The following is a 16035-nucleotide window of genomic DNA, read 5'->3' on the forward strand; positions in this document are numbered from 1 at the left end:
GGAAAATGTTAGGTAAAATAAGCGAATTTAACATCATTTTATATGTTGCAGTCTTGGAATTTAAAAATTTTTAGTTATGAAACCTAGTTTTAATTAAATAAATCCCATTTGGGATAATTTTTAGTAGAATTAAGAAAAGGATATACTTGATTTAAGATTAGTTAAGATAAGACCAAAGAAAAGCATGTAAAATGTTGGTAAATGAAAATATCCTTTTTAAAATCCTAGTTGCTGGATAAAGAATATCAGCTACTACTAGAATGAGGTTTTATATAGTGTTGCTTATAGCTATTTTAGCTGCATTTATATCATTTTAAATACAGTTTATGAACATAGTACTACTCTATTATATTATTAATTTATCTTCAGAGATATTTATAGTATCAATTTAAAGGCTGTAAAACTTCATGGAAAGTAGCTTAAACACCAGGATTTTTTTAAACAAAAGCTTTCAGTTTTTAAAAGGAAAACATGGAAGCTGTACTTCTTAAAGAAGACATGGAGTGTTTTGTTGTTGATAATGATAGAATTATGAACCTTATAAACTCAGTATTTTTTAGTTAACCTAAATACATAAATCTATTTGAATTCATTTTATGAAAAGAGATATGTCATTAGATATATGATCATTATATACTTTAGTGATTCATGGACCTTGTTACATACATGCTTTGTAATGTATGAATTATTTAGTAAGAAAAATCACAATAATTTTGTTGTTACTCAAAAATTTATGGGTTGGCAGAAACAATTATGCAGCCCCTGAAGCTGGTATGTTAAGGTAACATCATTAATGCTACATAGTATGATTTTTTTTAGTAGTTATTTGACATAACCTTTACTGCTAGAATATATCAGTAATTTTATAACAATCTGTCTATAAATAGAATATTGAATTTATTAAACACAAAATGAATCATTTTACTCTGTGTCAAGTGCATTATTTAAAATGATACCTAAATAGTTGTTTACCCAAACCCCAAAGGAAGATTAAAAATATAAAAATATAGAAATCAATACTCTAATAAATAGATATAAATTTAAAATTTCACTTAATGAAAGTAGGTATTTTTATTTATTTTCATAATATGTTTTTATTGATTTCAGAGAGGAAGGGAGAGGGAGAGAGAGATAGAAACATCAATGATGAGAGAGAAACATTGATTGGCTGCCTCCTGCATGCCCCCCACTGGGGATCAAGCACACAACCTGGGCATGTGTCCTGGACCGGAATCAAACCTGGATCTTCAGTCTGCAGGCCAATGCTCTATCCACTGAGCCAAACTGGCTAGGGCAAAAATAGATTTGTTTTTATTTAAAAAAATAGATATTTAAGAATTGGATGAAAATAATTCATGAAAGTAGATTATCTTGTAAGCTTTCTTTATATATGGTATGAAGGTCTTTACTGTGAGATGAAGCCAACATTTTAGTTTCTTAGCTTTTCAAATCTCCATATTTTATGAAATAAAAGAACTAAGAATTTGAAAGTTTGAATTAAAATCTAAGTAGTGTCACTTAATTTTAGATTACATTTATAACCAACAGTCATTCATTCATCCTACGCATACTTTTGCGTTGACCATGTTGAGGGCAAATTTTAGTAATTTTACCTGTCAACAAAATTTAGCAGTTACAAATCTACTAGTACCTATAAGGGTCCATACTGAAAAAGACTGCTTCTGTACACAGCTGGATAAGGACCATGAGTTACTAATTTTTTTGTGTGTTTCCAGCATTGGTCATATAATGAAGGCTCTATGTCAAATGAATGTGTAATGATTTAAAATTAAAAAGAAAACTTGCCTTCCTTTTTAAGAGATTTAAGAAAGGAAAACTTTAATTGGCGTTTATATAGAGTCTTTAGAAGAAGAGCAACAAGATGTAATGACTCGACTCACACTGTTCTGTATTTTCTGAAAAATAGAAGATTGGAATCTCATTGCATAACCCTTTGAAACATTTCAAAAGGTGCCATCTCTTTTCTCATACAGAAATTTTGCTATTTTAAAGTCAAACAGAATGATGTGTAGAAGTAAATGAAGTGAAACATTAAATAGAAAGTACTAGGATCAGTTAGACTTACTCTTTTTAAGCAGAACTAGAAACAATGTAAATAGGAGACAATAACTTCTTTGTTTGTTTGTCTTTTAAATGTTTTTCATTGATTTTAAAGAGAGTGGAAGGGAGAGGGAGAGAGAGAAACATCGATGTGAGAGAGCAACATTGACTGGCTGTCTCCTGAAGGCCCTCCAGTGGGGATGGAGCCCAGAAACCCAAAACCCAAAACCCAGGCACGTGTCCTGAGAGAAAATGGAACTAGCAACCCCTGGTGCATGGGCTGACACTCAACCAACTGAACCACACTGGCCAGGAGACAAGAATGTTTTAACAGAGTTGGCAAAAAATAGAATGGGTTACTTTAGAGGCATTGAGTATTGTTGGAACTGTTCAGAGAGGCTGCAAGAAAATTCCCTAGGTAGCTTATGGAGAGAATTCTTGAATTAGGCAAATGATTAGATCGGTGATTTTGTAAGTTTCCTTTAACTCTGCAATTTTATTATCATTCTTGAATGCCTTTGTCTGATTCCCAATCATGCTATTTAATTCACTATTTATTGCTGTTCCACTATGTGTGTAATGCAAAAAGACCTTGATTTGAAAACTAAAAAATATGGTTTAAGGTCTCTTGCTATACAATTACTGGATGAATACTTGGAAAAAACAACTAGTGCTTTCTAAGTCTTAGTGTTTTCACATCCTATATAATAAAGAGGTAATATGCAAATTGACCATCACTCCAACACACAAGATGACCACCCCCATGTGATCAAAGCTGGCCGCCTCCATGTGGACACAAGATGGCCACCACAAGATGGCCTGCAGGGGAGGGCAGTTGGGAGGGACCAGGCCTGCAGGGGAGGGGCAGTTGGGGGCAACCAGGCCGGCAGGATAGGGCAGTTAGGGGCGACTAGGCTGGCAGGGGAGGGCAGTTAGGGGTGACCAGGCTGGCAGGGGAGCAGTTAGGCATCGATCAGGCTAGCAGGAGAGTGGTTAGGGGGTGATCAGGCTGGCAGGCAGAAGCGGTTAGGGGCAATCAGGCAGGCAGGCAGGCAGGGGAGCAGTTGGGAGCCAGCAGTCTGGGATCGGGCCTATACGGGCAGTCGGACATTCCTCGAGGGGTCCCAGATTGGAGGGGGTGCAGGCTGGGCTGAGGGACACCCCCCCATTCACGAATTTCGTGCACCGGGCCTCTAGTATACAATAAGGAGTTTATCTAACACATAGCATTTATTTGTGGCAGGTTCTAGATTAAGCTTTACACATATTAATTCACTTAATGCTCTCATAACAACCCAATGAATTAGGCACTTTTTTATGTTCACTTTTTAGCCGTGGAAACCAAGAAGTTTTGCCCAAGGTCACAAATGGTGAGTGTTATTCCAATCCCTGCCATCTGTCTAAAGAGTCCATGTTCTTAACCATTACTCCATTCATTTCTATGATGCACAGGATAATTCTGTGAGATAAAAGATGTGTGCTTTGCAAGCTGTAAAATGCCACAAAAAATGTGAAATATATTTTGTTAAGCCTAAGAAAATATTATAGGTATGTTTAAACAATGAAAAGAGGGAAATGATAAAGCTTAAGTAATTTATGGGAACAGCAACCTACTCCACTTAAAGGAAAATGTGTTATGTGGAAATTAAATCTAATGACTTTTAAATTAATTAACTTTCTCATTTTAAAGCATCTAAAATCCACAGTACCTGGCATATAGTAGGCGCTCCATGAATATTGAACTGTTGTGTCTTCCATTCCTGCCAAAACAGAAGAGAGCGGACTTGCCTGTCAGCCTTTCAGGGGTTTGTGTCCAATCATTCTTGTCCATGCCTCTTCACGTTCTTCCTTTAAAAAGACTAACATGTAACTAATCACTGTGAGGGAAATGCTGGTTTTTATTTTCTGGTTGTTATTACTATCATAAATTTAATCTTTAAAAATTTTAAAGATATTGCTGGTGTGTAGAAATGCAAATTACTTTTTTAAAAACATTTTTTATTGTGGAATAGTTTTAGATTTATAGAAAAGTTGCAAATATAGCACAGAGAATTCCCATGTACAATCATCCAGATTCCCCAAATATTATCATCTTGCGTAATCACTGTACATATTTCAAAACCAAAAAGTCAATGTTGGTACATTACTACTAACTAAACTTCAGACTTTATTCAGATTTCCCCAGTTTTTCACTGCTGTCCTTTTTCTATTCCAGGGTTCCATGGAGGTCCTACATGACATTGAATCATTGTCTCCTTAGTCTCCTCAGGTCTGTGACAGTTAGTTCTTTGCTGTTTTTTGTGTGTTTTTTTTTTATGACCTTGACAGTTTTGAGGAGTACTTGTCAGTTATTCTGTAGAATACTCCTCAATTTGAGTCTGATTTGTTTCCCCTCATGATTAGATTGGGGTTATGAGTTTTGGGAAGAAGGGCAGGGAGGTCAAATGTCCTTCTTATTGCATCACATCAGATAATTCATGATATCAGCATGACATAACTGGTGATGTTAACCTTGATCACTTGGGTTGGATGGTATTAGCCAGGTTTCTCCAATGGAAAGTTACTGTTTTCATCCTCTATTTTTTCAAATCAATTAATCAACAAGTATTTGAGTGTTGTATGCAAAGGCCCACATTCAGCACTGAAGGAGACAAGTGAAACTCTTGAACAGAGGAGGCAGTCAACGTTTTGTTGTAAAATTTGCAGTTTTGGGTGGGTAGGGGCTGGGAGGAGGGGGGGCAAAAGGGGAGAAATGGGAGATACCTGCAATACTATCAACAATAAAAATATATTTTAAAAAAATGTGTGGTTCAATGGGAGTCTCTAATCGTTGTCTCAGTCTTTGTAGTGGTGGAAAGGCAAAAGAGCAAGTGGGCCTCAAGAAGGATAGGAGACGCACATGGTAGTTACATGCCTATTACTCAATCCTCTTTGTCTCAAAATCCACTCATTCATTCAACAAAATAATTAAAGTGCCCACTGTGTGCCAAGTACTGTTTTAGGTGCTAGGAGTATGGCAGTGAATAAAACACATACAGTTCCATCTCCTCATGAAGTTATAGTTTAGTGGGGAGACAAACCAATGAGTTAAACATGTGATATGCTAAACTAGGGAAGGGAACTAGAAATTGTGCACCAGTGTGCTTGTATCAGTGGGTGGGGTGGGTTTGGGGCTGGTTTTCAATAGGGTGTAAGGGAAGCGTCTCAGCCAGAAGGTGACATTTAAGTCAAGACCTGCAGAATGTGAGGGAGTGAGCCATGTGGATATTGGGGTGACAGCAAGCCAGGCAGGGGAAATGGCAATGCAAAGGTCCTGAGCTGGAATGCCTGACATGTTCAAGGAACAGTGAGAAGGAGGCTGGTGAGAACGAAGAAGAGAGGTAGGAGATGAGGTTTGAGAGTTGAGAAGTTGTGGAGTGCAGAATGAGTCGTTTTGTAGTTCAAGGAAAGGACTTTAGTCCTTGGCTCTGTTCAAGTTAGGAAGCCATCCAAAGAATTTCCACCAAAGGAGTGACAACAGACTGTTGGGAGGAGGGACAAGGGTGGAAACAGAAGATTAGGAGAGAAATCTGGTAGTTTGGACTATATCAAGGAAGTGATGGGAAGGGGTTAGATTCTGGGTAAAGGATTCAAGATTGACAGCAAGGTAAAAAGAGATGAAAGAAAACCTCTCTGAATTTATAGTAGTAAAATGTAATTTTCCTCATTTAAAAATACCACTTTACAACAACAAAAAGATAAATGGAATTAAAAATGGGTAAAGGACTTGACAATTCTCCAAGGAAGATACACAAATGGCCAACAGGCATATGAAAAGGTGCTCACCATCACTAATCACTAGGAAAATGCAAATCAAAACCTCACACTCATTAGAATGGCTACTAAAAAATACAGAAAATAAGTGTTGGTGAAAATGTGAAGAAATTAGAACCCTGTGCACTGTTTGTGGAATGTAAAATGGTGCAGACATTGTGGAAAACAGTATGGAGGTTCTTCAAAAAAATTAAAACTAGAATTACTACATGATCCAGCATTTCCACTTCTAGGTATATATCCAAAAGAATTTAGCCAGTTAAATGCTAAGATGTTTTGAATTTAATTAAAAAAGGTCCACCGCGTGCATCTATAGCCACTTACGGCGTACAAAGGGTTAAAGTATAAATTGAGTTTGTTTCCCCATAGTACTATGAATAAAAAGGCTGTTTTCACAAATCATAGGTCCATAGGAAATCTCTAGTTTTGTGGTCTATTTTCTCTAGTAATAGGAAATGAACTTTCAATAAAAAGTACATGGGGACTTTGAGCAACTGGTTTATTTTTCATAGAACTGAAGTGCAGGTGGAAAGGGGCAATTCCTAGAATATCTGGAGGAACTGAGTAAATGAATTTCTACCTAAGCTATTAACTTACAATAACTGAAAAGAGATCATTTGTCTCCTACAATGGACTTTCAAATTAAATATAAGAGAAACTCAGGCAGAGAAAATAAATGCAGAAAAATTTTGGTATTATACTGCAGCTAACCAACATTTAAAATATTCTTTCTCTTGCATTAATTATCTGACTGTTGGAGAGGGAAAATGACATTCTCCCCCACCAGTTTATACAGAATTCAGACCCCAAAGTAAAGCGATAGGACAAACCTACAGTATGCAATTTTTTAAAAAAATATATATTTTTATTAATTTCAGAGAGAAAGGGAGAGAGAGAAAAACATCAATGATGAGATAGGATCATTGATTGGTTGCTTCCTGCACGCCCCCTACTGGGAAGGAGCCTGCAACCCATGCATGTGCCCTTGATCAGAACCCGGGACTCTTCAGTCCCTAGGCGGAAGCTCTATCCACTGAGCCAAGGGCAAGTATGCAATTTTTAAATAAATGTCTCTATGGGCACCTTAGGTTAAAAAAATGACGCACTTTAAAATCTGAGGTTAACAAGGCGCTTAAAAACAACCAAGGGTTATTGCTACTGCCTGTGATCGAACCGATCACGTAAACATTGCTACCTACTTGAAAATTCATGGACTAGACTGGGTATTTTTTTTGGCAACAGTTTAATAGGAGACGATGATGCCACTACTGCACTTGTCTGCAGGCAGTTAAAACTCTGAATTTCTTTATAGTTGCTTTGAATGGGGAGCTGTTTGCTGTTTCTGGGCAATCGTGGGGCAAAGAACCTCCCTGAAAGAAAAAGTCAAGTACGCTTTGCTAACGTGGGAGCAAGTGGTCGAGCCTCTGGATCACTGAATTGGAAGAAGGAAAAGAAAAAGACAATTTTTTTTTTTTTTTTTTAGTTCTTGCCTTGCTCTTGCTGGTTTGGTGTACAAGCCCCCAAGAAGTTCAGGCACCCGGCCTGACAAAGTAAGGAGCGAGGACAGCAGCAGTTCTGGCTTTCCGAGGCGTCAGTAAAGGCAAACAGTACGCAATAGTCCGCCGTCAGTGGCTTTTGGCGGACTCCAGCGCTAGTTCCGCTTCCTCCTCCGTTAGTTAGGTGCTCTCACCTCGCGGTCTCTAAGGAGGGTCGCGGGTAGGGGAGGTGGGAAGGAAAAGCAGTCACTCGGTCGCCGCGGGCGGTCCCTGGGCGTCCGCAGTCTCGCGAGTGGGCGGGGCCAGCCGTCCCTTTGGGCCCCGCCCTCCGGGCGCGGGGGCGGGGCTTGCCGGGAGCTGCCCTCTTCCAACATGGCGGCTCGGGAGGCGGGTTCCTTTCACTGGCTCCCGTGGTTCCGGGGCCGCGCAGTTTGGTTCCGGAGTAACTGTGCCCTAGCTGCCGCCTTTCTGCTTCTGCTCCTGCCGCAGCCGCCGCCGGGACTCACGGCCTCGGGCGGCCGGGGCTGAGCCCGCGTGTCTGGCTCGGGCTGGGGCGGAGGACTCGTCCCCGACACGCCCACGGAGGGACCCCCCCCCCCCCCCCTCGGCTTTTTCATAGTCGGGCGGCCACGGGGCTTCCTAACAGCCTGGGACAGAGTCCGCTCCTGGCTGGGACCCTCCCCTCGTCCGCGGAGCAGGCGTGCACCCCTGCCGCTGTATCCCCCTAAAGCGGGGGCTTCCTCTGCGGTCTCCTCGCCTCCACACGGACGGCCGAGAGCTGCGCGACCCCGTTTTGCCCTCTTTCCCAACTCGAGAACCTTCTGACCTCCGCTAGTTCCTCCTGGCCCCTGCCCCTCACCCCGTCCAGGCTCCCTGGAGACATCCTTCATCCCCACCCAGCTGGGCCTAGGAGGGCGCCTACGGCCCCTTCTTGACCACCCCTCCTCTCTAATACCCCTCGCTCTCTGTCCCCTTCCCCTCATCCCCCTCGTCACCCCTAGGAGCCCCCGCCTAACCAGGGGCCATGGACACCCCTTACCCCAGGACGTGAGCCCCTTTAACTGGAATGCTGTGGCTGGCCTTTGGCCCCTTCCATGCCATGGAGAACCAGGTGCTGGTGATTCGCATCAAGATTCCAAATCGGGGCGCCGTGGACTGGACGGTGACCTCCGGCCCGCAGTTACTCTTCAGGGATGTGCTGGTGAGTGTTCATCTCGGGGTGCCAACCCCGGCGAGGGGGGCGCAGGGGTCTCTGGAGCAGCCAGCCCCTGACCCCTGACTCTTACTTGGCCCTGGCCTTCTATGGGGCCAGTTTCATTGCTTCAGCCACCAGCATTGATTCGTTGCATGGGCACAAATCTGGCAAATGTGCAGGGCCCTGGGGAAATAAAGATGATCAGAGTGAACCCCTGCCCTCAAGGAGCTCACAGCCTGAATTGGGTGGGACAGAAGCAACTGGGATACCGAGAGCTGAGTCTAGAAGAGAGTTTTTCTCAAGTGATTTTTGGAATGTCCCTGGCCAGATGCCAGCCACGACGTTCCACTGAGTTCCCTGAACTTGGTGACCAGCAGGAAAGGGAAGCAAGGCAGCGGTATCTATCATGTTTCATCAGAAACAAGGTGTCATTCGTTTTAAGATATTATTTTAAGTACCCTAAGAAAGCGCGCGCGCGCGCACGCTACCCACAAAACCGTGACGCGCCACACATTGTACAAGAACAGCCTGACTTCAGAGATAATAAAATAGGGGGAAATGTGCATTTTAGAATCAGTGATGTATTCTTGCTTTCATAATCAATACTCGGGATGTGTTTGAAATAAAATCATGGAATGGGAGAGCACCTGCTTGGAGGTGGCCTGTTGAGCCCGCTTACCTTTCTTTGCAGATAGTTACTGAGGAGCAAGCCGTGAGGTGAAATGACTGTTCCAAAGCCCTGTTGCTTGAGTTGGGGGGTCAGTACCAGAGCCCGGATTTCCTTACTTTTACTTAGTATTTATTTCCACATCCAGTAGTGCCTTTCTCGTATTTTAGCATTCATTTGAGGTAGACAATGTATTGTGCCCATTTTATTGGATAACTGAGGCACTCTCAAAGGCAGAGCTGACACATACCAAGAATCACTTTGCAAATACCAGATCCATCTTATCTACATGCAAGATAAGATTGGGCTGGGTGGAGGTTCTTGGCGGGAGAAAGATCTGCGATGAGATTTTTGGTTGTCATAGGTTACCCAATCAAAATTTGATTCCTGTATCTTTGTTTTGAGTTCTGGATGTTACTGACCACTCAGACCATACAGATTTTCAGGTGTCTGGCCCAGGAGTGCAGAGGCTAGAGTCCACTCTTGTACACCAAATGCCATCCTCTTTGCATCTAGAGTTCTCCACACACTCCCATGCACGTAGGTTTCCCCTCATGCTAAAGGTCCAAACTCCTTCATAAGGTCCTCTGAGCCCGTCTTGATTGGCTCGTCCTTGCCTGGCACCAGCTTCATTGCTCACCACAACCCAATGAGCATCTGTGCTCCAGGCATTTAGAACTAACCTCGAGTTCTCCCAGGTCCCCACGTGGCCCTTCAGCTGGCCAACTCCCACCTGTCCTTCAAAGCCCAGCCTCACTTTCCTTCCACTTTAGTCTGGTTATTGCCCCTCCTCAGTGTTCCCACAGCTCTGTTCCGGCAAAGCTCACAGGCTGTGTCATAATTTTGTCTGTCTCCTCCACTAGATGGTAAACTTCTGGAGGAGATGGCCATCTCTGGTTCCCCTCTGTGTCTGGTGCTGCATAGGACCTTGAAATATTTGTTAAGTGAGGGATCTTCACATAGGATGCATGCAATTATGGTTTTGTGGGCAGCACACTAGGTTTTGAATTTTTAAAAATTTGGGTTTAATGGCAAGCAGTCTCACTAACTAGACAAGTCATTCTACTTTTCTGAGCCTCAGTTTCCATGTAAAAGAGGGATAATTGTGAAGATTACATGAGATTGTGTCTATAGAGAAACATGAGCTCACTGTCACTTTACTTATTTGAGATAGAAGGTTTTAAATAAAATGGTACAACATTTACTTAAAGACAAACTCTGGAGCCAGACTGCTTGAGTTTAAATTGTAAGCTCTACCAGGCAAGTGTCTCATTTTCTTCATCTGTTATTTGTGTGTGTGTGTGTCAATCCTCACTCAAGGATGTTTTTTCCATTGATTTTTAGAGAGAGTGGGAGGAAGGGAGGGATAAAGGGATACATATACATACATATACATATATACATATACACATACACATACACATATATTAGAGGCCCAGCGCGTGATTGAAATCGCGCGAGGAGGCACCCTGCCTCTCGCCGTGCAAGGAGGCACTCCGTGGGTGGCCGGGACCCATGCCTGACTCGCAGTGCCCCCCGGCCACCCTGCCTGTGTTCGCTCTGGGGCTGCCCGAGCCACCACGCTGGCTCGGGCAGGGCCCCCTGTCTCTGTCTCCGTCTCTGCTCTGGGCCTCACCTGCAGGCGCAACCTTCTCCTGTCCGATCGTGACCCATTACGACGTTCCGGCCTAATTTGCATATTACACACACACACACACACACACACACACACACACACACACACATACAAACACATACTAGAGGCCCGGTGCATGAAATTTGTGCACGGGGGTCAGCGGGGGGGGGTGTCCCTCAGCCCAGCCTGCACCCTCTCCAATCTGGGACATCCCCTTCACAATCCAGGACTACTGGCTCCCAACTGCTCACCTGCCTGCCTGCCTGATTGCCCCTAACTGCTTCTGCCTGCCAGCCTGATCACCCTCTAACCACTCCCCTGCCAGCCTGATCGACGCTTAACTGCTCCCCTGCTGGCCCGATTGCCCCTAACTGCCCTCCCCTGCTGGCCTGGTCACCCCTAACTGCCCTCCCCTGCCCACCTGGTCCCCCCCCCCCAACTGCCCTCCCCTGCTGGCCCTGTCACCCTAACTGCCCTCCCCTGCCAGCTCGGTCACTCCTAACTGCTCCCCTGCTGGCCCGATTGCCCCTAACTGCCCTCCCCTGCCAGCCTGGTCACCCCTAACTGCCCTCCCCTGCCCACCTGGTCCCCCCCAACTGCCCTCCCCTGCAGGCCTGGTCCCCCCCAACTGCCCTCCCCTGCAGGCCTGGTCGTCCACAACTGCCCTCCTCTGCCGGCCCGGTCACCCCCAACTGCCCTCCCTTGCAGGCCTGGTCCCCCCCCAACTGCCCTCCCTTGCAGGCCTGGTCCCTCCCAACTGCCCTCCCCTGCAGGCCTGGTTGCCCCCAACTGCCCTCCCCTGCAGGCCTGGTCCCCCCCAACTGCCCTCCCTGCAGGCCTGGTCCCCCCAACTGCCCTCCCCTGCTGGCTTGGTCCCCCCCCAACTGCCCTCTCCTGCAGGCCTGGTCCCCCCCAACTGCCCTCCTCGCAGGCCTGGTCCCCCCCAACTGCCCTCCCCTGCAGGCCTGGTCACCTGCAACTGCCCTCCTCTGCCGGCCTGGTCACCCCTAACTGCCCTCCCCTGCAGGCCTGGTCCCCTCCAACTGCCCTCCCCTGCTGGCCTGATTGCCCACAGCTGCCCTCCCCTGCTGGCCATCTTGTGGCGGCCATGTTGTGTCCACATTGGGGCGGCCATCTTTGACCACATGGGGGCGGCCATCTTGTGTGTTGGAGTAATGGTCAATTTGCATATTACCTCTTTATTGTATAGGATAGAGAGAGAGAGAGATTGCTGTGAGACACATCAAGTGGTTGCCTCCCACACACGATAGCTCGACTGGGGCCAGGGATGGAACATGCAACACCGGGATGTGCTCTTGACCGGGAATCGAACCTGAAACCCTTTGGTGCATGGGTTGACACTCTAACCATTTAGCAACACTGTCCAGGGCTCTTCATCTGTTCTTTTTTTTTTTTTTTTTTAAGAGGGGGCTGGAGGGGCAAATATGCCTACCTCACAATTCAGAGGACTGCTGGAGTTGGTACACCTAAAGCACTTAGAACAACCTGGAGCATAGTAAGTGCTCATAGTAAGTGCTCTGTAGTCCCCTCTCCAGCAGGGGAGGACATAGTAAGTGCTCTGTGACATAAGGATAGGGCCTGTGTCTTCTGTGTCTCAAGCATCTCTCAGTTGTATTTTGCCTCAAGGCTGTCTGGCCTAGAAGTAAACTTTGCACAAACGGTCCCACCATCTAGAGCACAGAGTGCCATGTGTCCTCACACATGCGTGCTCAGGTAAGCACAGGTGCAGCACGTTTGTCCGGAAGGCCGGGTGAAGGGCTTGTGGCAGTGGGTGCTGCCCTGTCTCCTGGTGCTCCTTAAAGTTCTTGGAACTGGAAGCCCAGATCCTGGAGACTCCTGTGATCTCTTCTCCAGGTTCATCTCATCTCTTCATCGAGAAATTAGCAAAATACCAACAGATACCTCAGCAGTTCTGTCTTGGAACTTTAAAAATTAAAGCCAAATGAAACCGGAAAGCTTCCCCTTTATCTAATACAACCCTCCTCGCCCCAGTTTTCAAATGAGGAAGCATGGACCCCAGGGGGGGAAATGCTGAAGTTATACAGCTAGTTTTTGGCAGGACCAGACACAGAAGCCAGAGTTTGTAGTCAGAGTCAGCTGTAACTGATTCTGACTACAATGTGATTTGGAACAGGAGTCAGTACTCGAGGGCTCCAGTCACAGCTCCAGCAAATAGCTGCGAGACCCTGGGCAAGTCACTTGGCCACTTTAGGCTGGTGCCCTGTGTCTGAATTGATTAGGGACTGGCTGCAGTGTGACGTAGACCCAGGTGGTGCTCAGGGGCAGAGACATTTGGATTATCTGTTCTCAGATTTGTGTGTTTCTCTTCTTCCTTGGAGACACAGGGCACAGCTTGGAGAAAATTGTGCAGGAGACCTGAATCTCCTGAATTAGTGAGTGGTAGGAGAGCATGTTAGCTCTTTCCTCAGGCTGTTTGAATCCTGTCTCCCGAGTCCCAGCTCAGATTTTCCTTCTGCGAAATTCTGTTTGTACCGAGTCTGATTTTTCCCTCCTCCTGAGTTAGCAAATACTACTTGCTATTTATAGGTTTCTTTGGTTTGGCTCTACCATTCTGTAAATATTCTGTATTGTTAGTCTTCTAGGTTTGTCTTTATCTCTGTGACCACATTCAATTTTTCCTAAATCTTATTTTTCTATCGCCTACAGCGTTGTGTTCTTTATGCTCCTAGTACATTGTAGATGGTTAATTATATTTTTGGGCTATCAGACTTTTGCCTCATTTATTGAAAGGAAGGAGAGGGAAAGAATGAAGAAATGATCACTATCAAGATACTTAAACTTAAGTTTTCTTTGAAACCTCACTGGGTCACTTTGAAATAAATCACTTAAAATGTAACTGGAAAATATGAATAAAATTATCAAATGTGCCCTGCTTAGAAATGACCAGTAGATATTGACTAATTTTCAGACCTTTTACGCTTTGGTCTCTATGATAGCCCCCCTTTTATTGCTCTAACAAAACAGGATGATTCTCTCAATCGGGTTTGCTTTTGCTTTCTCCTTTTCCCCACATGAGATGTAAAGCACATGTGGCTCCTTGTTTATGTTGATGGGCAAAGGATGCCATTGCTGCCCAGCAGGGTCTTCAGCTAGTTATTTAGAGATTTGCTGTTTGATGGGGTCTGCTCTGGAAATGTCCTCAATGAGTTCGCTAATACTGTGGAGTTCATGTCTCAAGATTGGTTGTCTGAATGATCGGAGTTCCTGGAAGTAAGCAGTGATAATCTAGATTTGGAGTGTTGGGGGTAGAGTCCTCTGTGTTTTTTTTGTTTGTTTGTTTGTTTTTTACCATACTGGCTAGAAAAGGTCCTCAGTAAGTACTGTGGAAGGCTGAAGTAAGTGAACGAATGACCATCCTCCACTGATGGTTGGGTGCTAAATTTTAAGGTTTCCTTATGAGGTAAGTTTTGTAATGTTCCACTCATCAGTGACTTGTTTTATTTATTTAACAAACACTAATATGGGTACGTGCTAGACCAGTGATGGCGAACCTATGACACGCGTGTCAGCACTGACACGCGTAGCCATTTCTGATGACACGCGGCCGCATGCCGAGGGTGAAACATTTGCTGCTCCTGAGGATGAAACATTTGCGACTAGAGTCTTGGAGTTAGTTTTTTCCTCAAAGTGACACACTACCCGAGTTATGCTCAGTTTTTTGGCGAAGTTTGACACACCAAGCTCAAAAGGTTGCCCATCACTGTGCTAGACACTCTTCTAAGCACTTTACAAATATTAACTCGTTTAGTCCTGCAAGGTTGGTGACACTTGTGATTGTATTTTACACAGAAGGGAACTGAGGCTTAGTCACTGAGCTAGTGAGTGGCGGAGCCAAGATCCAGCCCTAGCAGTTTGGCTCCAGTCGACACTCTCAGGCTTTTCACACTGGCTGGCTGTGCAGTTTACTTCATACTTGCTCTACAGTACCCATTTACCTGTCAATAAATACAAGTGTGTAGAAAGAATTAAAAATTATTTAAATATGTTTTCATTGATTTTAGAGAGAGAGGGAGAGAGAAACATTGATTCGCTGTCTCCTGGGAAAACTGACCCTCCATTATATCCAGTCCAACTCAAATAGCTTGCAAACCTCATTGCTCTCTGGTAGCTCTGGGGCTCTGCCAGATCCTACTGGGGATCGAGTCCCCAACCCAGCCAGGCATGTGCCCTGACGGGGAATCAAATCAATGACCTCTCGGTGCATGGGACAACACTCAATCAACTGAACCACACTGGCCAGAGCTTTTTTTTTTTTTTTTTTAAATTGGATTTTTAGAGAGAGAGAGAGGAAAGGAGGCAGAGAGGTTGGAAGGGGAGGGGGGGGGGGAAGAGAGAGAGAGAGAGAGAGAGAGAGAGAGAGAGGGAGAGAGATCTGTTCCACTTATTTATGCATTCATTGGTTGATTCTTGCATGTGCCCTGAAAGGGATTGAACCCAGAGCCTTGGCATATGGGGAGGACGCTCTAACCAACTGAGCTACCCCACCAGGGCTAGAAAGAATTTTTTTAACACTAAAATCTTTGACAAATAATTCCTTTAAAAGTTGATGTTTCATTTGCTTAGATGAATTAGAGGGAAAAATAATCTCCTTTGGCCCTTAATGAGTGAGGGCTGCCTAAGATAGTTCCCTTAGATCAATTTTATATGCAGATTTATTTTTGAAGAAAAAAAAAAAAGGCACTGTAGAGGCAAGGCTATTATGCAAATTGCCACTGCAGCAAAAGCTTCTAAAGAACTGCCTTTAGAAGGAAGTTTCAGCAGCCACTCTGCTAAGTGCCCCACTTGGAGGGGTTGAGGGCTCCCTGCTGAGAAATACTTCCCACTGTCTTGTGAGCCGGCTGCCTGGTCCCAGTTCTGGCACAGCCCAGGAGGGACATAGTGGCAGAGCTGCCAGAGAGCAATGAGGTTTGCAGACCATTTGGGTTGGACTGGACATAATGGAGGGTCACTTTTCCCAGAACTATTTCTCGAAGGTGTTCTGTGCCTCTTTAAGCTGTCTCTGTAGACTAATGATCGTGTTTTCAACTTCATAGATTCATTTAAACATTGATAGCAGATTATATATAGTTTTAAAAATTTTTGTAGGCTAGATCAACTTTATTTTAGTGTCATTAAATATTTTTCA

General features: G+C 44.6%; 1 protein-coding gene across 2 annotated transcripts in view; it reads left to right on the forward strand.

Annotated features, from left to right (window-relative positions):
- The first annotated feature begins 7734 nt into the window (after positions 1-7734).
- MAP2K5 (mitogen-activated protein kinase kinase 5) overlaps positions 7735-16035 on the forward strand; it is a 269269-nt gene continuing 260968 nt past the window's right edge. For both annotated transcript variants that reach the window (XM_079768368.1, XM_079768369.1), the window contains exon 1: positions 7735-8571. In XM_079768368.1, the coding sequence (XP_079624494.1) occupies positions 8437-8571 (135 nt within the window). In that variant the 5' untranslated portion in view covers positions 7735-8436. The remainder of the gene's footprint in view (positions 8572-16035) is intronic.

Source organism: Cnephaeus nilssonii (genome assembly GCF_951640355.1).
Source record: "Cnephaeus nilssonii genome assembly, chromosome: 4".
NCBI lineage: Eukaryota > Metazoa > Chordata > Mammalia > Chiroptera > Vespertilionidae > Cnephaeus > Cnephaeus nilssonii.